General features: G+C 33.1%; 1 protein-coding gene across 1 annotated transcript; it reads right to left on the bottom strand.

The window, feature by feature from the left end:
• Window positions 1-279: 279 nt before the first annotated feature.
• Window positions 280-27,903, bottom strand: LOC143226063 (protein Wnt-11b-like). Its single transcript, XM_076456502.1, has 5 exons — window positions 27,205-27,903; window positions 11,972-12,210; window positions 9,472-9,749; window positions 5,981-6,273; window positions 280-2,190 (listed from the first exon to the last, which is right to left on the bottom strand). Exons 1-5 carry the CDS (start codon window positions 27,279-27,281, stop codon window positions 2,016-2,018), a joined length of 1,062 nt encoding a protein of 353 aa, XP_076312617.1. The 5' UTR covers window positions 27,282-27,903; the 3' UTR covers window positions 280-2,015.

The following is a 27,903-nucleotide window of genomic DNA, read 5'->3' as shown; positions in this document are numbered from 1 at the left end:
TTCCAAACTGCCCATCTTTTATCCAGTAGCAAAAATAAAAACATCATTAGCAAAGAACTTTTCTAACGTAGTCTGGACAAAAAACTAATGTATATATATATATACTCCATTTAAAATGAGGTGATGAGAATATAAAATATTTCCCATTCAATTTTTGGAAGTGAAGTTGAAAAAAAAAAGAAGTTAATATCAGTTTTGTTCGTCCAGTTTGTTCTATTTTAATTTTAAACCTCATCAGATCTTTCAACAATCATAAGAAACAAAACTTTATTATCTGGTTTTACATGTCATCACGTGTATTCCCTCTTATGTTACACATTGTAGAACACTTTTCAAATTAAGCAAAAGTACAATTAAGTTCCAGAAAATATATATTAAAAATATTTTACTTGGTTAAATATTATAACAGGGTTCTAGAATAATTTGAACCATTTATATGCTGATTAATATCATAATTCACTCACATACAATCACAATATCCGCATTTCTTTCTCTGTTTGTCTGTTGTTGTTTGTGTTTTTTCGTTACATTTATTGCATATGTCATTCTGAATACTCCTATCGTTCCTGATGAAGAAATATTCCTCATCCAACAAAACTTGGATCATTGGGTTTCTTAATAATGCTTGGATATATATTGATAACTAAAATATTATACAATGTGTAAAAAAATATATAAAGAAATAATTATCAAACACTTTAACAAGTTAACTTTTTCACAAATGTTGACAGTAACATCTTTTTGTTGCTGGTAATATTAAAAAAGACTTAGGATTGTCAGATATAAAAAGTCTTACATACGTACTAATAAAATAATTCGTTTTTAACTGAAGAATAAATATAATGTCTTTATGAAATAGGTAAATTTTATGATATGTGTAACAGTCAATATATGCATTAAGGTTAATTACTCCATTATTATTAGTTAAACCTTTGTTCAAACATACTTTAATGTCTTATACAGGGATTGTTTTGTATTCTTATGTTCTATAATACGTTTCAGTAATAAATCTTATTATTTTACAGTAACAGTCTCAATCTCGCACCCCTCATATCTTAAACGATATGTTATGTCGTTTATGCATTTCCAAGCTAACGCGTCACACGGTTGCTATATTATATGTTTTCTTTGCCATGATTATTCAGTCAACTGAGTAGCCGAGTACTTTCTTTGTCAGTAAACTGGTGTTCAACAGAACTTCTGGGGACCTCTGTTCGACTTTATTGGACTGTGAGATCTGTGATGTTTAAACCAAGTCCTGCATCTTAGCTTGCAGTCTTTTAAATACGCCACCTTGTGACGCCTATTTAATTAAAATCAAGTCGTCTACTTGACATTTTATTTGTTTATTTAAATATTACCTACTGACACCGCCCGTGTGGAGGCATAATGACCTAATCATTTGAATACACGACCTAATGGCGTTTGTGGTGTTGAAGCTGGAAACTGTAGATGCAATTGTTTAAATATATTGCCAAAAGTTGTGATGTTGAAACCAGGTCTTCTTCTCGATGCTATTGTAATTGAGATATGTTGCCTAATGACCCTTGAGGTGTTAAAGCCAAGTCCTGCAGTTGATGGTGCAATCGTTTAAACACAATACCAAGAAACACGTGTTTTTTGTAGCCAGTTTATACAGCCAGTTTTATGAACTTTCGAAAATGTTGCTTAACAATATTGTTGTGTTTAAGTCAGGCCCTGCAATCGACGGTACAATAGGTAATTTTGAAGTCAGATTCTACTGTTTAAATATATTACCTAATGAGACTTGAAGCGTTGAATTGATGTTCTTTTGTCGAAAGTCCAGATCTTTAAATATAGCACTAACACGTACATGTGATTTTCAAGCGAAATCTCTCAGTTATTGTTGCAGTCATCAATTATAATATCAAATGAGACTTGTGTTAAATTCAGTTCCTGAAGTCGATGTGCAGCCGTTCTTGTATAGCATTAAGGTGTTAGAGAGTAAATCTTTGAGAATAATATTTTATACACTTTGTGGAATACCATGTCCTTCAAAGACACCTTTGTTTTTCAACCCAACTGCGACAAGTTTTGCACTTGACATAACAACACCAATAATATTTACAATGACAGTGTTCTAGTTTTACAACTGTTTCGGTGCTAAAACCACGCCCACAACACATGGAATCACAGCCATCAGTGCCGGTAGAGCTTCTATTACATGACCTGTAAGCAAATATTACTGAATTAATGTATGTAAGAAAATAGTTTCGTCAAGCATATTTTGATTTTAATACAACTGTGATTCTTAAACAGCTGTTCATAAATCTGGTTCCAGACAAGTATCCAAATCCTATCCCAAGTTAGACTGTCCGCATAATTTTAAAGTTCAAGCCATCTCATAATTTTCATTCTATTTTCTTAATTTAAAAATAAAAATAAACATAAATAGGTTGTTTTTCAATAAAGTATTAACCAATCAATTTTTTTAAATGTTTATCTTGAAACAAGTTTCGATTAAATTAAATCAAAGCATTCATGCTTTAAAGAAAGATATAATTGAACTATTTTAATGGTAAAGAAAAATATTAAAACTGTTGCTTTATAATTGTATCCCTGCGGTGGATTAGCGGTAAATTTACAGACTTACAACGTAAAACTCCTAAGTTAAATTCCCACGCCGGACAGAAGACAGATAGCCTACTCTGTAGCTTTGCACTAAAAGCAAACAACCAATCAAACAACTGAAGTTATAAACAAGACGGAATGCTCAATAGCCGTTGCACTTGAAATTATTTTTTGCAGGAGTAAATAAATCTACGAGATGTTTTTTTTTTTTCCTTTTATTAACTATATTTTTGTGCCCTAGCGATAACTATCGTAAGGTGCACGTATACCCGATTCGATGTTATTACTAATCAAGATCTCCACTAACCTATCCTAAAACTAAAATTATTTCAAACAGAATTAGAGTAAATTAATCTATGAACCCTGGGCGTCGTTAAATAATCAATTGAAAGGATTTGATCTCTTGAGTCCAAAACTGTAATTAGATCTTAAATAGGTCAAGAGTTGGTGGACCTGCAAAGCTGAAGTTTGTGCTTGATTTAAAAAAAACAAAAACAATTCAGAGCCGTTATGCCGCGACGAATATGCGTGTAGTTAACTATGAATTTAACTATGTTCTAGAATAACGAACAATTATAAATTGTCGTTCTTCTAAAATTTCAGGCACAAATTACACGAAAAAATACAATTATGTGACGAATTTTAAAGGCTAAAGTTGTCTAAACAAGGTTAAAGAAATATCAATATCTGGATCACAGAATATGCTGAGAAAATAAATATAAATAATCTGAATCTAATGAGATTGCAAAGAAATATACATAAGATCATAGTTTAATGATGCTACATCGTCATATTTACTCATATAAGTCACGTATCAATAACGTAGTGATATTACGTGGATAATACACATCTTCACTTTAAAGATGATACACTGATAATGCGTCTTCTCCTGGGTTTGTGATATTATATTTTCAGAACTTTTATAAATTTGCTAATGTTACACACCTTTTTCGAGTTTAAGAGTAACAAACTGATAGATGTCAGAATCGCTCGTTACGAAAATATTGCAATTCTGAAGCCCACCAAGTTTGAAAAACACTTTTGTAGTTCTGTAATCTACCAACCAACTAAAAATGTTGTATTTCTTTAGACCAATAGCATGTTTAAAATGGAGTCGATCCCTGCGACTCCAAGCTTCTAAAATTGTAATTCTATAGTTGAAGAAGTTAGTAAGATTTAAAGAGTTCTGTAACATACAAAGCTTCAACGATGTGGTAGTTTTGTAGCCCACCATAATCGTATGAATGCATTAATTCTTCAACCTGCCAAGTTGGTTTTTTCTTATTTTGTGGCTCTGCACAACGAATTGTTATATATTTTAAGGCTCATCCGAACATTTATAGCACATCCTATGAATTCGAGGTCAGAGAAAAATACGAACGTGTTTTTGGCATGTCTGATTAAGCTATGGAAATAAAAAATATGGATGTACTTAGCGAATCCAGTCTGTTAATAGAAAAGAAAAATGCTTATAAATCAAACGAAACAATTAGCTTGCTTTTGTATACGTAATCTGTAAAGCAATTTTAAGTTTTTTGGCATCCCATCTGACTGTAAGAATTTGTATTAACGAGTGTTCAAATATTCGACAAGACGGTACACATTTCTCTTGAGAACACCTGCGAGTTAATTGAGAGACTTTAAGTTACAATAAAAGAATGCAATAATAGCGTTTGTGCTTTTGATGTTAAAAAAGAAGAAGAAAAAGAAAAGAAAGCAGTTGATTATATTGTATAACCTAGTTGATTATATTGTATAACCTAGGTCTACTTTTTACAACGCACACTAAATGTGCTTGCACCTGGATGCACTCATTAAAACACCTGCTGAACGGAAGCAAGAAATTTTCGCTTCAGAAACGTCAAGAATGGAGTCTTGTCTTCAGTTTATGTAATGCCCGGAATGAAAACGCTCATTATTTTCTGTTACCATTAGCTTGAAGGCTGAATTAGCTAAAGAGGACTGTATTCTTCGGATTGGTTAAACAATTTTGCCGCCGGCGAACCTGTTCTCTGAAAAACGTGAAGACATGGCTATCTATTGTAACGCTAATAACAAAAGTCGCAAAATCACCAATCCGAACGATGGTGAGAAAAGACATCTTCATCACCCGAAGTTCCTTTTATGCCCTTTCAAATAGAAGTATGAACCTCCTCATCTGCCATAATAATAATGATTGATAACATTTGAAATATTTCTCCATCACGTAACCTTCTCTTACCATGAAACATGCATACGATGTTGTGTTGGCCATATGTTATATACAGATCAATGACAAATGTAATAACAAACCTATAACAAAAACGGAAAGCCACGAGATTAAAAAAAAATCATTTTAAACTAATGTTAAATCTCGAAAATGTTACATCAAAGTTGATACAAATTATGATAATTTTAAATACTTGATGTTTTGTTTATCTCAATAACATCTCAGCTGTATATTTCACTATTTTTTACGTACCATATTTTGATCCATCTTACGACTGATGTATTAGTTGTCCGAATGCACTATTACAGTGCAATATATATCATAATAATAGGTATAATGAAAGGCAATAATACATTAAAGCATAATTTTTCTCTTAACAACTTAGAAAAGGTGCAACACAGTGAATAATAAATACTTGAGAATTAGGTAAAATGTAAATTCTGTATTGTGTTTTTATGTATTAAATTACGTAAACGGTGCACAAAATAAATTACGTGCAAATTATTTTGTGTCCCTCTTGTCCCCTTTTACACTTCAATAGATTTAATTCGTTACTGTAATAAACTGTGCTCTCCCACACTCAGATATGTTCGACTTTCCATTTAAAATACGCTTGAAACCATTAACTAGTATACATAAAGCTCAACTGAAACTGTTCTCACAGCTAAGTAATTGGATTGTTTGTTCATAATAAAATAAACATCTTAACTAAATTGTTTGTTTTGTGTGAAGTTAAGCACACATCTATATAATGGACTATCTGTTTTCTGCCCACCATGGGTATCGAATTCCGATATCTATTGGTGTAAGTCTACAGGCATACCGCTGTGTCACATGGGAAGGGGAGGAACTTAGCTGCAAAAAAAAATCCGTAACTACTTTTTCTCGACTAAGAATCAGTGAGGTTTTCAGAAAGTTAAACTTTTCACAATCTACAAAAAGCATCAAAGCGATTTTATTCAGAAATAATATTAAAATAAAATAGCTGTGGAAATCAAAATTAGTCATTTGAATTTTACATTTAAGGATATCAAACATTTGAAAGTAATCTTTGAGTATCATCTCGATACAGAATTATTATATAAAAACATAGATCGTAAATCATGAGATAACATAAAGGTAGAAAAGGATTTTGTTAATTAATTAGCTTTCTTAAGTGTAGTAGGAAACTTGACTTACCGCCCCCTGGTGCCCAAAGATCCAACTTTTGAATTAGGTAGGCAGTAATCTGGAGATTTGGTGATAAATATCAAATCGGTCTTCCCATACATTCCCATTTGACTACTGGCTGGAATCAGTTTTTGCTGTTCCCCTCTTCTCTGGCTGATAACTTCTGTAGCGATGTAATATTTCCTTTTTAGGAACTCAGACACTTCCAAAAGCTTCGGAAAAGCCCTCCAACATGTCTTTATATTACAAGAGCCAGATACACCGTGACACTTACATTGTGTAGTCACACTGTTACGAGCTATCTGTCAGAAAATAAAATGATCAGTTTCATACTAGGATAATCAGACGCATTATAACACTTGTGGTGTAAGATTATACATGTAAGGATCACCTGTCAACAATTAAATAATAACACTTACGTTGTGTTATTATACATGTACAGGTCGCCTATCAGTAATTAAATTGGAACCTAAGCTGTATGGTTATTCTTGTATAGGTAACTTGTCAACAAATTAAACCATATATATTTGTGATTCTATGTGCACGGGTCGCTTGTTAACAGTTAGAGAACTGATCAGCTTTTAAGAGTGTTGATAAGAGCTCTAAGTCAGGAGATGAATAACTGATCAGTCTTATGAGTAGAAAAACAGGCATATCGTGTTGTTTGTTTGTTTCTGAATTTCACGTAAAGCTACACGAGAGCTATCTATACTAGCCGTCTCTAATTTAGCAGTGAAAGACTAGAGGGAAGGCAGTTAGTCACCATCACCCACCGTCAACTCTTGGGCTACTCTTTTGCCAACGAATAGTGGAATTGATCGTAACATTATAACACCCTCACGGCTGAAAGGGAAAGCATATTTGGTGTGACGTGGATTCGAACATGCGACTCTCGGATTACGAGTCGACAGCCATAACCACCTGACCATGTCGGACCTATCGTGTTGTTACTGTTGTGCACTCGTTTAGAGACTTAGACACTGGCAAACCCTGTAATAACAGATGGAACAATAAGGCTTAACTGTCACTGCTGTATAGATATTAAAGACATAAGTGATAATCATCGGTAAGCTGAGCAATGTGGTTATTTTAGACTCATTTAAATACACAAGATAGACGTTCAAATTAAAATCAACATGAATGAAGTGCATTTGGTTCTCTAGCTCTCTCTATATATATATATCAAGCAAACCACTAACAAAAAAAAGGCAGAAGTATACATACTGTACAACATACTCAATTGTACTTGTGACAGCGAATCAGGGATTTGATTCCCCTTGGTGGACACAGCAGATAGCCCGTTGTAGCTTTGCAATTAGAAAAAACACACAAAGAGACTTCCAATAACAATGAAACTATAACAGCAAGTGGCACGTGTTAATGTTCAAGATATCTCAACTATCAACGACAGAATATCAAAGCTATTGGCAACGTGTCAATCCGCTCCTGTGTCCAACAATGCACGGTCTCCACAAACACGGACCTGCGATGGTTTTACTGTCTTGAAATGTTTACATCTTCTACAGCAATTCCTTTACGCTGAATTCGAAAATGATAGTCATTTCTCTTTATCACGTACAGGTTTTTCACAAAACGTCATATGTACTTTGACATCAATGAATCATTTTAATTGATCTCGGGTCACATTTTGTTTATGCTTAAAATGCTGAAAACCACTGGCTACAGATTTCTCTAGACTAATCGCGATGTGTGATTCTTATCGATCGTTCTAGAACAAAAACATAATGATAGAAAATGTTCGTTACGGTAAACGAAATAATAACTTAATCTATACAACGGTTTGTTTGTTTGCTTTTTTTTTTGCTCATCTCGATTTGTAAAAATTCTTACGTGATAGAAAAAACGAAATTATTTTCGAAATTTGTGTGCCTAAATTTAAGAAAATCCGCTATTAAAATCAAACCAATTTTAAGAAATTTAAATTGTTACGCCTGTGTAATTGATAGTAAGAATTTTACTGGGTATTTAAATTTTGATTTAAGATGTATTAAAAGGGAGAAACATGAATTTGTCACGGAGTGAAGAGATGCTCAGTGTACTAGACCTATTATTTTTTGTACTATAAAGTATTTGGATTTTAAAGAGAAATCATAAAAAAACAGGCCTTTATGAAAGAGGTTTTGCTAAATGATTAGAGTTGACCATAATTTTGAGAAGGGTAATAAGTGCCCGGTTTTACGAGGAGTAATCCGATAAACAGCGTGAACATAAAAAAAAGCACTGCTTCCTAGAGTGTCTTAATCTCGTCATTTGAAATCCTGAGGTCAACATTAAAAATAAAGGCACTAAGTAGGCCAGAATTTCTTGAAAGAGAATGCCAATAAAAATGAAAAAATGGAATAATGCAATGTGAACGTGAGTGAGTGAAATGTGATAAAACCGTCCTTCTATAAAAGGTGTGTTTTTCATGAATAACTTAACACCGAAATTGTGGTATCTGATAAAATCAGAGATCTAATGGATAGAAAGAGAGTGTTGTAATCTGTCAGTAATTACAGAAGACATCATGGTGTGAAAACCATGTAAGTAAGCTTAAGAGTAACACAAAAAATATTATTTCTTTCTGAGCAAAGCTACAATGAGCTATTTCCTGTGTTCATTAGAAGGAATCGAGTCCCAGAGCTTAGAGTAAGTCCGTAATCTTACTGCACTTTCAATGAAGGACACAGACAAACATAATAAGTAAAAAATATCAAGGAAGTAAATTTCAAAATTTTGCATCACTTCTCTATTCAAAACCTCAAAATGAATCAGAAATCAATCATTTGATGTGAAAAACGGGATATCTAATTGTTAGAGAATTCACTTGTAAGTAGTGAAAAATTGTATCATTCTCTCTTATAACCTCAGCTGTCCACTTTATAGTTCGTAAAACAACGAATTCTATATATTAAAAGAAAATAGTTATAACCGTTAGAAACCGAGATGCTGTCTTATTACTTCTCCTATTACAAGACAAGTCTTCCGTAAGAAGCGATGCGTCCTTAGTCTTCTGATAGTAAACTTTTTGTAATTCTTTATAACGTAAGTGGAATCACCTTTTAGTTTGATTCACAATACGATTATAAGGAAAACTGAGTATTGCATATTATATGTAGTTTTCAGCCTTGTTAGGGTCATCAATCAATGAGATCATAAATCGTGAATACTGTTGTAGTTATTCAAGGTATTGAAAAACAGTACGGTGAATACCTTGCTACAATATGCAGAGAGAATGATTTCAAAATCTTCAGATGGATTTCATTCGTGACGACAAGCTTAACTTCCATTGGATATTAACTTTTTGCTTTACGCAAGTGAGTTCTTATCGATGAAAAATATATTTCATGAGCTAGGAAGCGAGTGAATTCATGAGTTACCTGAGATAACTTTAATGCTCTGCCGTTTTTCTGATTTTTCATTATAAGACAACATAGGTTTCTTAACACAGTTGTTTACAGAATTAGAAATAACATAATATTATAAATTCTGTCACTCACCTGCCTTCCTACTTTGTTATTATGTCTGTTCATGATAGCCTCTATTTTTTCTTTTATCTCCTTCTGCCTCCAAGGACTATCACAAAATGAACGTGAAAACTTGAGGCCATGACGTAAATTATCAGCACATCCACCCCACTTGAAGTTTCCGTTAGGTGGTTCTCGAGGCACGCGTCCACAACTACAAGAAATAAACGTTCCCAAGCTGCAAGCGCGTGCTATGGTATGACCAACAGCAGCGGACGTTAGCGCGAACACAAAAGCTTGCTCTCGAGTACCTAAAAGCGGAACAAGTAAATAACAGTTACCGATAATGCCAAGAAATGTTATGAATATATGTATATACATAATGATACTTTCAGAAAACGTTAGAAAAATCTCATTTATTCGAAACAAAGAATTCTCAACTGTTTTGTTTACCAAAGCTTCATGGCAGAAATGAAACATGTTTAACCACACTAGCTGATGAATGACATAGGTTATAAAACTACTAGAGTTCATTTCAGGAAAATATAGGACCTGTGATCTATAAACAGCAGAAAAATATTGTGGTATGAATCACTGGAAAATGTTGAAAATAACGTCGTAAGCTGTGCCAGCTGTTGAAACAGTCTCATGATACTACATCAAGTAATTAATACAGGGAAGCTGTTAAAGCAGTATCAGATGCTACATCAAGTAATTACTATAGTGAGCTGCCAACGTGACTTGGAATGAACAGATGTCACTGATTGTTTGTTTTTAAATAATTCTTAGCTAATTAACTGGGTAATAAATATAATTACATTTTAAAATAAAATGGTTTGAATAGGAATTAATTAGTAATCCTTAAACCAAGCATGCTGACTGAGCTTTAGTTCAGTTTTGAAAAACTGAGAGTTTTCTCCGACAAAAGCATGAAATTAGGAAATGCTTAAAGACTTCTATCGCTCGAAGGCCAAAAGAAAACCGTTTTCTTTCTTACATTACTTATGTGACATCTTAAGATATATTAGTACCCCCAAATGATTTGGTAGCCTTGCAAATAGGTAATGAAGATTATGATTCTTTTGGTTTTGTTTTGAATTTTGAGCAAAGCTACACGAGGGCTATGTGCGCTATCCATCCCTACTTTAGCGGTGAAAGACTAGAAGGAAGGGAGCTAATCATCAACACCCACCGCCAACTCTTGGGCTACTCTTTTAGCAACGAATAGTAGGATTGACCGTCACATTATAACGTTCCCTCGGCTGAAAGGACGAGCATGTTTGGTGTGACAGGGATTCGAACTCGCGACTCTCTGACCTCTTATGTATCAGGTTGAGAGTTCGGGGCATATCATGTGATCTTAAGAGGATGAAAAAATAGATCTAAAGAGTCGTAAAAATTGAAGATTGTTAGCAAAGATATAAAAATTCATGAAGTCAAAAAACGGAAAGAAGCATTGAAAGAATAGTACAAAAATGTAAAATCAAGGCCACGAGCTTGTTAACAAATTGGTAAAGCAAACACCAATACACTTTACCAGTGACTGAAAAATAGAGTAGCTGCATTAAAACAACCTTAGAGAAAACATTGTAGATGTTATGATGAGTGTTATACAAACAAATCCACTGTGTATTGTTGTTTGTTTGGAATTAAGCACAAAGCTATACAATGGACTATCTGTGCAGTGCTCACCACAGGCATCAAAGCCCGGTTTTCAGCAGTGTGAGTCCAGAAAAATACCGCTGCGCCACTGGGGGCTTGTAGTGACGAAATTATCGATATTAAATACATGGTTGATAAGGAAAGCAAACAATCCATGATGGCCCGAGTGCAAATAATGGTCATTCATTAGTTGAAATTGAATTACACAATACATAAAAAAGTGGAAAGTTAAATTAAGCAGGATAAAGCTGCCTAACATCGCAGGATACTTACCTAAAAACAGGTCTTTTATTAACACAAGCTACCTAAATGAAGTTTAAGAGTAAGTAAACCTATTAATAGAGATACAGTATAAAACAGATATATAACTTAACTATGCGTATTTGAAATAGGTTATGTATTATTCCAAACAGTACATTCACAGGAACTGTAACTGAAGCTAGAATTCGTATTTCATTGTCGTTGTTGTAGTATTCGGGGAAAGAAGTAATAGAAAGCGAGATACGGAAAGGTTTGTTTCACGAAGTATACCTGAAATTGTATATTGTGTCAGTGTAAGAAGTAACAAAACAGGATACTAAAGATGAGGGTTATAAGTCATGTGTTATCTATTTAGTAATAAAAGAAAGTAACACAGACATATGAGCCTCAAGCTGTACTTTAAACACAGGTAAATGGTTACAGGATACATATGTGAAGTTGATTGTAACTTAATAATAAAATGAATTAACACATGGAAAATATTACAGTATGCATATCTGAAAGTATAATATAAGTTAGCATGAGATAAAAAGATATGTCTACAGGTAAGAGTCTGGAATAACAAAACTCGGAATACTATTAACAAAGAGTTTATTTGTAACGTACGTACCTGCAGTCAAATCGTGGGTAAGGCTAGGAATAACATTAATAGAGGAACAGTTCCACCGCCTGTCCGCAAACGTTTCCTGGCATGTTCTCATGGTCACCTGGGCAGCGTTTACGACCAAAGGCATAAGTTCCATATTACGTTTACAAAGGCGCCCTTGGTTGCCCTGCAGAATTTTTTGTCTTCGGGCGCGAACACAATGGAATTTTTTATCCCAGGTATTGTTTGTTTTGCCAATAGCGCTGTGAAAAACAATACACTCTTATTAACAACTTTTGAGTGAAAGAAAAACAGTGTTTAATAAAGTTCCAGCCATACTTATATTATCATAAAGAGTGCCGAGGTTCTCAGCTCAGCTGGAATACCACGAACATAGCAGTGGTTGAGAAACCATTATATTAGCAAATTACCTGACTGTAGCTGTTATACTGTGAACTGGATTCATTGGTGAAATATAATTTTTAGCAATTTCGTTTATGTCACAATGTATGAGAATTAGGGTAATGATTATTTAACACTTTTTTATTTATTTATTTTAATACTGTGTATTATTAGTTATCATTATCATTTTCTCGAATTAACTTGGTCATTATTCATAAAAACTGGAGAACCAGTAAGCTAGTCTTCTTGACCCCGGAGTGGATAAAACGACCACATTGTCAAAGGGAGAAGACAATATTAATAATTACTGACAAAAAATTCTGAATAAAAATATAGTATATGATATATGAACCACGTAATGACCACGTAATAGCCAGTGCTCTTCAGGTCAGCTGAGGTACGACAGATACAGAAGAGGTTGAGACATTATTTACATGTGAACGTACTACATATAATATACTGTGATTCTCGAACTCAAACTTCGAAATGGATAAATTAAAAATTATATTCTAGTATCATTTTTACTAATTTCACATAAAATTCAATACAGTTCGCAATCGTATTATGAAATACTTTCTGCGCATTTCTTTAACAAAAAAAAATTGTTTTAATTGCGCAAGTACCACATGCAGTCAGTCATACAAGTTATAAACTAAATTTGTTGGGTTTGTTAAAGTAAATGATAACAAACACTTAAAGATTAATATTTTGGGCGTTTTTTTCTTTTCCCATATACCTATACAAATGACAGATTCTATACATTTATTGTTACAAGGCTAGCCGATGACATTTAAGGCAACAATAAACAAATAGAAATTCTAGATTTAATGAACAATCTATAGAAACAAATGTAATATTGTAGTCATTATTAAGTACAAATGAAGTTCAACTTTATAAAATTCATAATTAATATAAAACAATTTCCATCGTAAATTCAATATAATTTTAACTTTCTTATTATATATATAATAACATAAGTTATACTGAATTTACGATAAAATGACTAGCATAAAATAAGAATCAAACATGTACAAGTTAATGACCAATTCCGATTAACATTTAAACTGAATTAATATTGTCCTTTCCTATACGTCCTTCGCTAGTACAGCGGTAAGTCTACGAATTTACAACATTAAAATCAGCGGTTCGATTCACCTCGTTGGACTCAGCAGATAGCGCGATGTGGCTTTGCTGTAAGAAAACACATACACACACATCTTCCCTATAGAATTGCCTGAATGCAGATAGAGGAATGCTTAGAATATCACAATATAACAAGGTATTTATAGCTCACTGACTATTTATTAATTTACTGATTTCAAATCAGGATGAAATAGGCTCTGTCCACTCTTCCTGGTTCAGTAGACGTAGAGTTCTTTATATTGATGAAAACCTAAGTTCATTCATTCTAATGAATCTTCGTTTCTGAGAATTTTTCGACATCCTACCTGTGAACACGAATTCGACTAAGCACGTACAAGAACGAATAAGTGATCAGTAATTCAAACAGGACGTGTAACAGTTTTTGCGTTATTCAGTAATGCCTTTCTTGAATTTTTAAGGGATAATTTACTAGTATTACTCATTAGCATGTCTAATAGTCTTCTATTTCTTAAGCACGTTACCATGTATGAATAAGTCTGCTGAAATGTTCGGATCGTTTATATCTGCATTGGTTCTACCAACATATGTTTTTTCATTGAAAGTTTTTGGAGTACTTTCTTTGTGTTTTAAACAGTTGCTACGTTGCAGTGAACCTTAAAATTTAAGCCCATATTTAGTAATGATGGGTTTATCACTAGTTTCTCAGTATATTGATAATACAGTTTATATTTTCAAAGAGGTGATTATTGGTTATCTCATTATTGATCTTTACGCTAGGTAACCATGTAATTCTGTAAACTTCGCTTCATGTATGTGAAGCCATTTAATTAGTTTTCTGATCTCAGTGAATGAAACTACAAACAGTTGGATTCCAGAGTTAGTCATAAAAGTGAACGTTCCTAAGTACTACTACATCAGGGCTTATTCTGTACATGGTTACCAGGTAGGCAATTTTGGTATTACTGGGGTCAAAACTTCAATTGATGCTGTCTTTCTGCAGCATCTGGTTGAATGCTGTTTTGATCTCTATAATGAGATTTTTATTAAAAAGAACAAAAATATTTCAACTTGAATGGCACGATACATTTACTGGTTCTTTCTGAACAAAATATAGCAAAAATATAAAAAGAACATTTTAATATATCCTGAACTTAACGTTGTCTAGTGTTTAGCGTGCTGGACTGTCAATATGAGGAACCCACGTTCGTATCCCGTTTTCTCAAAATTACGCTAGGCTCATAGGAACATGGATGCGTTTTAAGAGTAAACATCGAATCCCACTAAACGATTAAAGTAGTCAAAAAGTTGGCGACGGGTGTTGTTTACTAGTCACCTTCCCTCTTGTCTGTCAGTTCACACCCAATAGCACAATGGTATGTATGCGAGCTCACATCGCTAGAAACCTGTATTCGATACTCGTGTTGGGCAAAGCACAAATAGCCCATTGTGTCGCTTTGTGCTTAATTCCAAACAATCAGTGCAACCTATCAGTTCGATATTAGAAGCAAATCTGTGTAGTTTTGTGTAGATATCCGAAACAAACAACCCAGAAAACTTTATATTTTAATATTAAGTTGCAGAAACCTGACCAACAAACTCTATTATTACTTTTACAGACAACATCGTCTTGAAATTTTAAAATACGTTTTCAACTTATTTTTTGTATAACAGTCATTAGTTTATGTTTCATTTAATGGTAAAAGTATTATAGAAGCAAAATCTTAGTTTTCTTTAAACGAAGGTTATGTGCACAAATCTTCACCGATTGATCAGAAGGAAGACATTTAGTCAACACCGCCTGCCAACTTATAGGCTACTCTTAGGACTTAGACCAACGAATAGCGGGTCTGACCGTGACATTATAACGCCTCACGGGTAAAAGAGCAAGCGCGGTCGATAAAGTGGATTGGAACCTACGACTCTCAGATTGCGAGTCGGACACCCTAACCATCAATTCATAAATGCGCGTAGTGTTCAGGATGCCAGGTTTCTGTGTAACGGGAAATATACAAGTAACCTTGTGAATTCAGTAGTTTCTGATTTAATAATAATAAAAAAGTAATCAAATTATGCAGTGGGTCAAAAACAATAAAGCATTTTATGCATTTTAACAAACTAAAACTTTAGTATGCTCTAATAATTTTTACTGAAGCGCAAAGGAAATTAATTCAAAGACGCTGTACCATCTATTAATATGGGAAACGATTTTTGACACTATTTTTACCCTATAACACAGTCAAAAAAGATCGAATTTTTATTAAACTTAGTGGACATATATATAATATTATTTTTCATTGTTCTACTCAAATGGTTTGTGCGTGTTGATAACGACGGACATATGGACATATGTTTTAATTTTTTGAGGACTAACTGAGATTGACGCTGCGCGGCGGAGGTATGCGCTCCACTGAACGCCCTCTAGTTAACCATACAACCGTAGTGCCATTGAAACAGTTCCATCTTCCGGTTAGTTTTATAGAACTTACCAAAACACAAAAACTTTATGTTTATATGTTTTCCGGAAAATAATAATAAAATATGTCATAGGTAAAGTAATATTAAACACTATGGCCTATTATACGATGCTAAAAGCGCACTTAAATTATGCTATCTAAGAATAAAAAAAAGCTCAAACACTGTGTGTCGTTACAGTTAAAACAACGTTTATATTCGTCATCTTAAATCATGATTTTGATAACTAGCATGAAATAGAAAAAATATCTAACAACTTGAGAATACCAGTAAATAGCCAATACATTCATCTGCATAACCCTAGCCTTCGTCACTCATCCAAACAATCTTTTTTCAGGAAAGATTTGTCGAATACAATGGTTTAGAAGTCGTTCTCTAATGGATAGTAAACAGTGTTGTCCATTTGCAAGGAATTCCACACCAATGATAGGAACAAAAATTCATCTTTATGACCAGCCACGTGTTGTTTCTTCCTTTGTTTTTCAATATGACCGTCTTTTTATTTTTTTTCAGTGGCTTTGTTGACTAAGTTTATTACTAGGTCCTGAAATCAGAATCATTTCTTCCCTCCCTTCACCTGTTTCAAGGTACATATACCTCCCCCACTTCCCAGTGAGTCAGACCCCAGGGGCGTGCTACCTTCACATTCCTTCTCCATTTCAAACGTTTCGGAAGGGAAGAAATTAGAGGTTGTTGTAAAACCTAGTGTGAAACCGACGAACCGTTGAGAACTTGGGTCATTACAGCCACTAGCCTGAAGTTAAATATCACGTGTTATGCTGTTATTAGTCCTTTAGAAGGATCACAATGGGCCAAATACCATTGGAATGGTACTTGTGGAATGCCTTTCTCTAAGAAACGTAAAGAACAAGAAGTACTTCGTGTTATGGATTTAATATTTTAAATATCGTACTTATTCCATAATGACGTGAACGGACGTTCTTAATGCACTCAAGTAATTGTATCCTTTTCGCTTAATTTCTGAGAAAATATATAGCAATAAAAATAATTCGTGTTAAACAATCATTTTTATACTTTATAATTTAAGCTTTTAAACACGTTCCCTTTATTTAGAACGAAATATGAGAAATTCGTCGAAAAAAAAGTGTAGCTCATTAAGTCTGTTTCCATAATTCAATATATCAATCAAAGTTAAGAAAAAATTATCTAGTATTTAAGGAAATTTGTTTGTTTGTTTTAGCGCAAAGACACATTTAGGTTTCGGCTATGTCTATCATGGGAAATCAAATCGTAAATGTTCTGCTGTCCCACCAAGGTGCAGAAAATTTGACTTGTTAGCTGGTATGAAAATAGTCCGTGCACAAGAAAAAGATTTCTAATTATTAACTTCAGTCAGAGTTGGCTGACTTTTAACTACAGAACAAAGTCGCTAATAACCTGTTGCTTCAGCTGCGACCTGAATTTTGTGAGCTTGTTTGTTTTTGAATTTCGCATAAATCTACAGGTGGGGGAGTGACCACTAGCCGTCCCTAATATAGCAGTGTAAGACTAGAGGGAAGGCATTAAGTCATCACCCATCCACAGCCAACTCTTGGATTACTCTTTTACCAATGAATAGTGGAATTTACTGTAACATTATAACGCCCTCACAACTGAAAGGGCGAAGATGTTTGGTGTGACGGCGATTTGAAACCGCGACCCTCATATTACGAGTGGAGTGCCCCCAACCTAATCTGCAGCGAAGGCAATGTAGCTTGTTTGTCAATTATTTTGTGTAATTAATTAATACAAGATTTAGATTAGGTAAATCACATAGTTTCGTATCTGCATAGCTTCAAATACAACGGAACATATTTGAATTATTTTGGTGTGGAGTGAGCATCAACGACTGGAGGCACCTTATTTGCTGTGCTAACCATGACTGTTAAATTCAAAATCTAAACAACAACTTTCTATATTAGTTATACGCAAATCTTTATTTCCCATTCAAAGGAGGCATTTCTTCATCTACTCAATATTGGGAACACGTTTTCCCAGTGGTCCCCGATTCTGCCCCCTATACACAGCTTTGTTACAAAAATAGATATAGCTACAGAAGATTTTTATGATATAATGAATTATTTCTAACATATAATGCATAAACTGCTTAGATAAAAACTGAACTACTCCAAGACTGCGTTTACTGTGAACAAAATTTATTATAGCACCCTAGTGTCACCCAGTGAAGACTATTTTTTATGAAGTCATACGCCACCAAAAGAGTCTTTAAAATATTTGATTAATTCCTTTAACTTCAATATTATTTCACCACAAATTTCTAAACATATGTTTTGTAATTTTTTTCATTTTTTGAATTTACTAATACTCGAAAAACTTTTAACGATCGGTAATGAATCTTAACTGAATATTTAAACACATTTTTATAAACCATTACTGCGCCAAAGGGTTTGTGGGTCTGTAACGTTTTTGGTAACAGAATTCTATAGCAAATGAGTAACATAAAAATTTGGTAAATAAAACACAGTTAATATACAAATAACCACTCTAACTGTTACTGATATTTCCTACATATTTTATATAGAAAATGAGAGTAATTTTGCCAAATTATTTTTGTAAGTTCTTTACACTGAATGTCTTAACAATAAAAAAAGTGAGATTATTGAATTTGTTGCAACATTCCAATCCCATCAGTAGTAAACAAGTCGACGATTTAGAGTTTTAAAATATATTTAATGTTTTATTATTTGTTTTATAGTAAAAATTGATTGATTAGTTTTATATTTAGGAAGATTAAAGTTTATTATTTTAGTTTTTCACCGCTAATGAAAACTAAATACTGGTTATTTTTCCGGAAATTAGCAATACTTTGGAATATATTTTTCTGTTCTTGAATAATTTTCGTTTGTTTGTTTGAAACAAATCTACACAATAGTCTATCTGTGCGTTATCTACCACGGGTATCAAAATCCGGTTTCTAGCTTTGTACATCCGCAGACATGCTGCTGTGCCACTGGGGAACTCTTGAATAATACTGATACACACGATATATAGTTATGTTATTTTCAATAAATCCAGTGAAATTAGAAGAAAAAAATCATTACTTTATTTTTGTTGCTTAATTGTGGTTGGAAGTTTTGTTTTACACTTCAGAAAATTTTAAAATGTCTTATAGATTTAACTTACATATATCTGTTCTCAATAATAAATAATTTTTAAAGAAATGCATCTTAAAATTTTGAAATTATTTCTTTTGTTATTCAGTTACTACAAAAAGTAACAGTGAAACAAGCTACCACAACGTTGAACTGTTTAATTTGTAAAACATAAATAATTACGATTGTTACAAATTTTAGAGGAACTTGCTCAAAGAATTATTATTGAAGAACCTGACGAATCATGGGTGTAACAAGCAGTTTGAAAGTGTAGGTTTTTGTAGACATACAGATTTTTCAATGAGAAAATGGAAGTATGAGGAGCTGACTTTAGCAGTTCCCGTGCTGTCAGTCTAACGGTAGCATGCTCCTAGATACAGTGGAGCGCCTTTAAGCTGCGGTATTTGGGGGGTCAACCTGTTTAATTGCGGCTTAAGTGATCCGCGGCTTAAACCTTTGCTACTGAAAAGCCGAAGTCGCCAACAGCTCCGCCGAAAAGCCTCATCCGGGCCATTGCGTGATCATTATAATATTAATGTATAGACTATTCAGATACAATTGACAAGTGCCGTTTTAACACAAACGACCAATGCATTGCGATGGTTCGCTTTTCCCTGTAAAATTTCGTCTTCCCGTGTTACATGCAGGCCGCCTTGTCAATATGATATGCTCACTATTAATTCAGAAACTGAAGTGATTTCTATTGGGTTTGTGGCCAATATTTATACAATTCCATAGAAATATCGGATTATCGAATTAAAAATAATACTTTAATTATGGATCACTTTTTTCACGGATTTACCGCGGATTAACTTTAATGTATGGAGTGGTGTGATTCGGTAACAATGGCAGCCTCCATAAAGCTGACATAGAGAGCGGATAAGGTAGATTAATGGTCGATTTCTATTGTAATATATTTTATTTATTTCCCAAATTAAAGCAAATCCTTTTTAAATATCCCCTTGAAGTTATAAAGACAAGGAGAGTGTGAGAAACGTTTTGATTAATACATCAGAAATTTTGGGACAAGACTTGCTACAGCGGCTTAAGCGATTTCGCGGTTTACTGGTCCGCGGCTTAATGGCGCTTCACTGTATATAAGTTGCATCCCCAGCACCCTAGGTTTCGACGTTTCTGACAACTATGTTCACCGTAACATGTAAATAAATTTGCTTAAAGAATAATTATTATAACCCAGAAAACTTATGGTCATTACTACTCGTAGAGAATTATTGTTCTGCACGAGAAGAGCTACAAAGACTATAACTACAAAAACTTTAGAACATTATGTCAAGTAGCACTGGGTGTAATTAAGTTTGCTTTGATTGATGCGTACAATTTTATAGGCTACTACCTGAAAGAAATGAAGTGAGAGTTATACACTAACATTTTGTTCTTTTCCAAATTAAATCAACATTTATCAGCAACTCCTGCATGATACTATTAAAATATGCATCATTAGAACCACACAAAACATTAATGGTAAAAGATGAATGGCATGCTATTACTCTCTTCTCCTAGGAAATCTATAAGGAGATAAATAACGAACGTAGTGTTCAGAAATATAATAAATTTAATACTCGGTGGTAGAGTACAGTGCTTGTCCTCAACCTAGCTTTAGATGTTAATGTTACTTCGGAAGCAGTAAGGTATATGTTAGTGCCAATGGTCCAGTGTGCACTAAGCTGCTAAAAACGAGCAAAATTGAAGTTCTAAACCAAAATATTGATGAACAAGAATCCTCAAACATTGGAATGAGTAAAGTTGAAAATGGATGTTTTCTTTTACAGATTAATCCAATGTGAAACTATTCAAAAACAACATATATCCACTTGCTCGATGACAGAGAAGAGACTGGTTTCATAGTCAGTGTACAACGTCAACAGTGAGGCATGGGATTCAATACAAATTTGTGTATGTGATCCCCCATTAACTTAATGAACATCCATATCAATTTTGTTAAAGATCCACCCGTACCTTGTGAGGCAATTACACAGAAAGACAACAGAAAGTTTGTTTTGAATTTCGTGCAAAGCTGCTCGAGGGCTATCTGCGCTAGCTGTTCTTAATTTAGCAGTGTAAGAGGGAAGGCAACTAGCCATCACCACCCACCGCCAACTATTGGGCTACTCTTTTAGCAACGAATAGTGAGATTGACCGTCACATTATAACGCCTCCACGGCTGATAGGGCGAGCATGTTTGGTGCGACCGGGATTTGAACCCGCGATCCTCAAATTATGAGTCGAACGCCTTAACACGCTTGGCCATGCCGGGCCCACAACAGAAAGTATTTATATAGATAAATATAATCTTCAACCAAAATATATAAAATGTTGTTCCTATTTTATCTGGATACAGCTTCTTCACTATCTAGTTTATTTATACTATTTATTTATTTATGTGTAAGACTATAAAACCACTATCGAAATTCGCTAACTACGCAGCCACACCTGGCCTCACCCATCTAGAAATGTCGCCGATTTTTGTTCTTAACGTCGTTTTATATGTTTCATGGTTACCTTCAATATTTTTTTCTTTGATTTATATTTTGGAAAAATTGTGTTCAATCTTACCTTCGCATTTTTGTACATTTAGTCTTTAGAAAACGGGTGGAGTATAGCTTAGTGATTGCTTGTTTCATTGCGCATCATCAGGTCTAGGGTTCGAGAGTGTGATGGTGCTAAACCCGCTACGCACTTTCAGCTGTTGCGCGTTATAGAAGATGGTCAATCCAGTTATTTAGTTAAGAAAGACGGACAAAACCCTTATGGAAACAATTACTGTTGGTCAGTTGTTCAAAATAAAATGGGCTATAGATGAATTATAGAAGTTTTCTTTCTCCACCATAATTAATAAAGGTGTATGTGTTTTCTTATAGCAAAGCCATATCGGGTTATCAGACGATGGGAATCGAATACCTGATTTTAGCGTTGTAAATCCAAAAATGCACCGCTGTCCTAGCGGGGAACAATTAATAAAAGAGTTCATGCAACTGGTGCTCCTGTCTTACCTGATCGTCACCTCACATACTTCTTTAAAATTTTGACTTATCGGTAAAACAAATCTTCTAGACATGAATGTTATAATATTTGTATATTAGGGTCATTCTAATCATTTAGCCTTAATTTTAGCAGAAGCTTGCGACGTCACAATTCCTTCATATGGTCCAAACTTTACAAGTTTTCACTTCACTGTAGTTTTGTTAATTCATAAGTCACGTTGTTCTGGAATTTGTTCTATCAAAAAGGAATTTTAGCCTGTTATAAACACGTTTAATTTACACTGTATTTTCTTTCTTTCTTCGAAACTTTGATTTTTTATTTCAAGCTCTTTATTTCATTGTGTTTTTGCCATGTTCATTTCAACTTTTCTTTTGTACTTTGGAGTTCGGGAAAACATCCCACTGGCTACATCAATTTTTCAAATAAAGCAGTAATATGACGATGAATACTTTTACTGAGCTCTTTTAACATTTTCGTTTTCTAATAGTTAATGGAATATACAGAACTGTTGAAAAATGATAACTGTATTTAGATATTAATAAAAATTAGAATGTTTCATTAATTTAAGACACTTTAACAAATGTTTGATGCACTATGAATAGAAACAAAATAAGTTATACTGCAAGCATTATTAAGCAATTCACTAGCATATACTAACAGATTAAGAAAAAATGATTCAGCAAGAGGAAGGATTCTAATAATTGATAATTGTGTCGACAGTAATACATTGTTGTTTGCTGTTTTCCTTCATAAAATGTTTTTAATAAATTCATTGAACTACAAATGACGCTGTTTTATTTTGAAAAAGAAAAACTCCTTAGACTCAAATATTTGGATCTTTTTTCATCTTTAAAACTAACAACGCATTGGTTTAAAATCCTAGGTTAAAACTCCCAAATTAAAATTAAAAAGCATATATAGAAGCTTGCTAAAGATGGATTATGAATATTCCAAAACGTCCAAGAATTAAATGTTTGTTCCTGGACATACAGTTGTCAAATGTTCGTTGTCGTTGCTGTTGTCCTGTTATTTATAAATAAACTTCGATTCTCGTCAAATGAAAATAAAAAGCCAATCGGCACCGAAACGTGTTGGATCTAGATCTTCGATTTAAAATGTATTTTAACTTAGGATTTTTTATCAATGTATCTCTAATTTAAAAATATATAAAACTTATTTTTATGTCTATAATATGCATACGTAAGAGAGGTATAAGTAACTGCTGTAATAAGAGTGTATAAAATTTACAAATGCTAATAGTATGCTTAAGGAGCAATACATAACTGTAAGTTCCATATCAAAAGTAATTGATAAATATTTCAGGAACATAAGTTTAATTAAAAGACAGGTTTGCAGCAAAAACAAAAATGAAGTTTCTAGAATAGAAAAAATTACACATTGTAAATCCTGATACATCAACTTGTTCTCACTGAAAAGTAACTTCAAATTTACATGGTTTTCTCAAGTTTTACACTTTAGTGTTGAAGCTATTCTTGTCACTTTATGTCAAAATGTTAGGTGTTAAGCTGTGCTTGGGGATATAACAGCAAATGTTCTTGCATATGTAGGGTCCTACAGCTAGTAAAAACTTCAACGTCACACAATATTTGAGTAAGAATTGTGTTCTCGGAATTAAAATAAAGAATATGTAATGATAAAAGAATAAACAATTATTAAGCCTAAGCTTTCAAGCTGACAAACAGTCCTTCTTTAGAGGCATAAATCGGAAACGAATACGTCTAGATGTAATAGCATTTTTTTAAATTTTCAATTTAAGGCCGAATTAGGTGTATCTTTGTTTTTGTACTTTATTTCATAATTAAATTATGCCTGTTTATTTTTTAAAAACAAAATTCATTATTTGTACATTATATACTAACTAATAAACATGGAACAGAAATTAATAGTTTTAAATATAAATATGTGTGTGTGTGTGTGTGTGTGTACATACATAAACAAAAGAATATGCTGTGCCAAGTGCATAAAATTTTATGACGCCTTTCTACTGCATTGGAAGTTAAAATCTGCGTTCGTCACTCACTAATGAAAAAAGAATTACAGTTTCTTCAAAAAATATAACTTATTAACACATTTTACCTAAAAACTGTTATACATTATTAATACACCTAACCTAAAACTGTGATAAGTAGTATTTTGATACCTCATAACACATTTTAAATAAGCATTTGTTAATGTTCTAACAATCTTCACCCTATGAAACCTTATTAACACATCTTATTTTAATGCAAGATACTCTTATTTTGTTGTGTGATTTCTTTGGCATGTGTTTTTAAATTAATATAATTCATTGTTGAAATATACAACCAGTATTAAATTTGATGACTAAGAGACTACTTTAAGACAATCAAGCTTAAAGATGGCGTTAATGGATAATATATAAAGGTTTAAACTTTACAAATCCAATAGATAGAACTAGCGTAGAATTCAAGTTGCATATATTAAACAGTTTATGTTAAAGTTACTATGAAAAACAAAATGTACAAACAAGTTGACTGTTTGAATTTCGCGCAAAGCTACACGAGGGCTATCTGGGATAGCCGTCCTTAATTTAGCACTGTAAGACTAGAGGGAAGGAAGCTAGTCATCACCACCCACCGCCAATTCTTGGGCTACTCTTTTACCAACAAATAGTGGAATTGATCTTCACATTATAACGCCACCATGGCTGAAAGGGCGAGCACGTTTGGTGTGACGGGGATTCGGACCCGCGACACTCATATTATGATTCGAATGCCTTAACCAGCTGGCCATCAAACAAGTTAAAATGCTTATTTATGAAATTATGTTTTTGATATATTTGTTGTTCCCAAAGTATAAGAACTAGTTAGAGATGATTTGTAATTTTTAAGCATTGAACTTATACATATGTAGGTCGCAGAAGAATGTAACATATTTCAAAACTGCTTTCTTTTCATGTTGTTGTTTATTTACAGATATTTTGGTTTCTTGTCAACTCCGTTATTTTGGCGTTTGTGTTTATTTGAAGCTGTTATTCTTCAGCTTATTCGCTCATATTACTTTTAAAGTTAAATTACTTAAAACTTCATGATATATTAAATTTATCAAATTGTTCAACCATATATTTCTTTATGATTTTTTAATTTAATATATTTCATGACAATTTTAATGATTTCACAAAAAATATTTAGATAAAACTGCTATCCTAACAAACCTGTAACAGTAGTTTTATTGTTGTTCAAGGTTAAACATAAAACTACACAACGGGCTATCTGTGCTATGCTCACTACGGGTATTGAAACACGGTTTCTAGCGTTAAAAGTATACAGACTTGTGCCACTGGGGCAATAGCAGTTTTAGCACATTTAGAATAAATGTTCTTATGTTTAAAGAAAAATTAGCTAAACATCGTACTTAAATTAAACTGAAACATACTGGTTGGCCTAATGTTCAGAAATGTTCCTTTATTTTCAGTACTACGGATACGTATACAGTGGGTGTATGTTCAAATAAATTAAAGACAATTTTCTGTTCTTTTTGAGAGTATGTCCCGCATGGCTGTCGCATCACATTTTAACGTAATGTTCCTATTTCCAATGAGATCTCGAAATTTCAACATTGTGAAGAAGGCTAATAAAGAATTGTTGCAACTAGAATTTTGTGAAAGCTGTAAAGTTAGAACCAGGCAAATTACTTAGTGCAACCTCTCAATTTGACATTGTCAGTTTTTACGATTTTAGATTTTGGTTTACAGAAATGAAAAAAAACAACAACAACAACACCGTTTTGGAAAAGTTGAGAGTTACAATTTCAATTTTATAGCAGTCAAAAATGTTTATTTTTAAAATTTAATTAAAAATGGTTGCGAATACAAAGTGTCAACATACCCTTTTCAATTTCTCGCTTCCAGACCACATAACACTGGCTCTTTTAACATTTGTACGAATATACACTTGACGGTTTAAAACCAATTTTATTGAAAAGTGTGTTGTTGTAATAACTTCACTCTCATCTATTTTTCGACAACCTTAAATTCAACGTTTTTGTACATAACGTATTTTATGCAAAATATTTCGTTCTTTTTTGCTTTGAGTTTCTTATAAGTTAATAATGAAGCTTACTTTCCCTATAATTATCCAAATTGTCAGCCAAATTACACTGCACATCTGTTGCATAATAATCTAAAATATTTTGTATATGTAAACCTTGTACGTAACATGAGATAATACTTATCATTTCATGAATACAAACCACTTTTGCGTTGAGTTATCGGACCGAGGGACAATAATAAGCGAGAAATTAATATTTCATGTGTTTAAATCATGTCCAGTTTATTTTGCTTTCATTAAGTCATCAAACTAAATAACTGTTCTCCACGTGTGCCTCATAATTTTATAGATATATGTTTTTAGTAATTGATGAAGAAACTGACATTGTTCAAGTTTGAAGTTTCGTATATTGTAAAGTAACATATAACAGGCTTCGTTAAGCAACAGAAATGATATCTATCATGGCTACAGTTTCGAGCAATATTACGTAAAATCAAAACACTTAGCCCTCCGTAATCTTATTCAAACAGTAGCATTTCAACTTAATGAATCCATAAGTGTTTTATCGTATTAAATTGAATGAGCTAATGAGCATCAAACTAGCATATTGATGTATTGATCCGGTAAAATTTCAACCAGGTGTAAACTGATTTGAACAATTAATGTTCTACTGTATGTAAATTCAATGAATTAATAAATGTCAAATCCAATTTAAATGTATTCGTATATAAACAATTCAATTTAATTAAACAATGGATATCCAACTGATACCAAAGTAAAGTCAACTAGTTTATATTAAATTATTTAAAAAACACAATTAAACAACAAGCAATTGGCTAAGTTTGTGAATAATATTTGAATAATTTCTGCCACGGTTTACCTGATAAATGAACATATTGCTCAACGTAAATGAATATTCATTTATAAATAATCTGAATTCACCATTGAAATGATGAATGTACTGAACCACATCTAAATCTGATCACTGGTATCTAGACTTAATTAAACAATAAAAATGCAAGAATCTTCGTTTAATTTATAGATTAATTAGTATTGACCCATTTTAACTAATCGATTAACGTAAAAGAATAATTAACCAATGGTTATAACAGGCAACATACTAAAGAATACTTACAGCCACTGAATAGTGATGACGTCAGATATAAGCACCACCGAAACAAAGCTGGCTATGATCACTCTTATTGTCTGCATAGCGCTGATTCAAGAATGAAAAAAAATAAAAGAGTTCCTTGTCTAAGCTATCGAAACCTTGCCGGAAGCAGAAACACGGGAAAGTTAGTATCCTGGGAAAAACTATTAGACTGTCAGTTTATACAACATGGTATTATATACACATTCATTATAACGTACTAATAAAATACAAATTTGAAACTAATTTATACAGTCAGTATTATTCCTTTTCATACAGATTAAAGAGGTCACTTCCCAAATATGATATTATGATCGTGAGTAGTTTATTTTAAAGATTGGAACTAACAACTTTAGTTTAGACGTAAGATAAAAACGATAACATCTTGTCACGACATGACTGTCGACTGCTCTACAACACACTAATACGGCTGGCAATATGAAGTATAAACCGTGGCGGCACTGGGACAAATTAAGCGCAATTGGCTCTCCTACTGTGTCGACACTCCCAGCTCCACTGTGGTTGTGTTCTACCTGCCAGAAGAGAGATAACACCAAAAACTGACACCATACCTCTGCTCAACAGTATGTTATAGAAGGTCCAAAGTACAAGGCTAATGGGCCGCCTCTTGCTCAGCGGGAAGTCCAATTACAGCTTCCGGAGCCTCACGTGTGTGGTTCGCTG

This window comes from Tachypleus tridentatus, chromosome 9, assembly GCF_004210375.1.
Source record: "Tachypleus tridentatus isolate NWPU-2018 chromosome 9, ASM421037v1, whole genome shotgun sequence".
NCBI lineage: Eukaryota > Metazoa > Arthropoda > Merostomata > Xiphosura > Limulidae > Tachypleus > Tachypleus tridentatus.
Note: the sequence above shows the minus strand (reverse complement) of the source record. Positions and strands in the feature narration are given on the sequence as shown.

Bases quoted from the DNA above. Each gene is read 5' to 3' on its own strand.
- LOC143226063 (XM_076456502.1), bottom strand. From the start codon at position 27,281: ATGCAGACAATAAGAGTGATCATAGCCAGCTTTGTTTCGGTGGTGCTT. The intron at 12,211-27,204 runs GTAAGTATTCTT...TGTTTTTCACAG, and splicing joins GTCATCACTATTCAGTGGCT to CGCTATTGGCAAAACAAACA. The intron at 9,750-11,971 runs GTACGTACGTTA...TTCCGCTTTTAG, and splicing joins TACCCACGATTTGACTGCAG to GTACTCGAGAGCAAGCTTTT.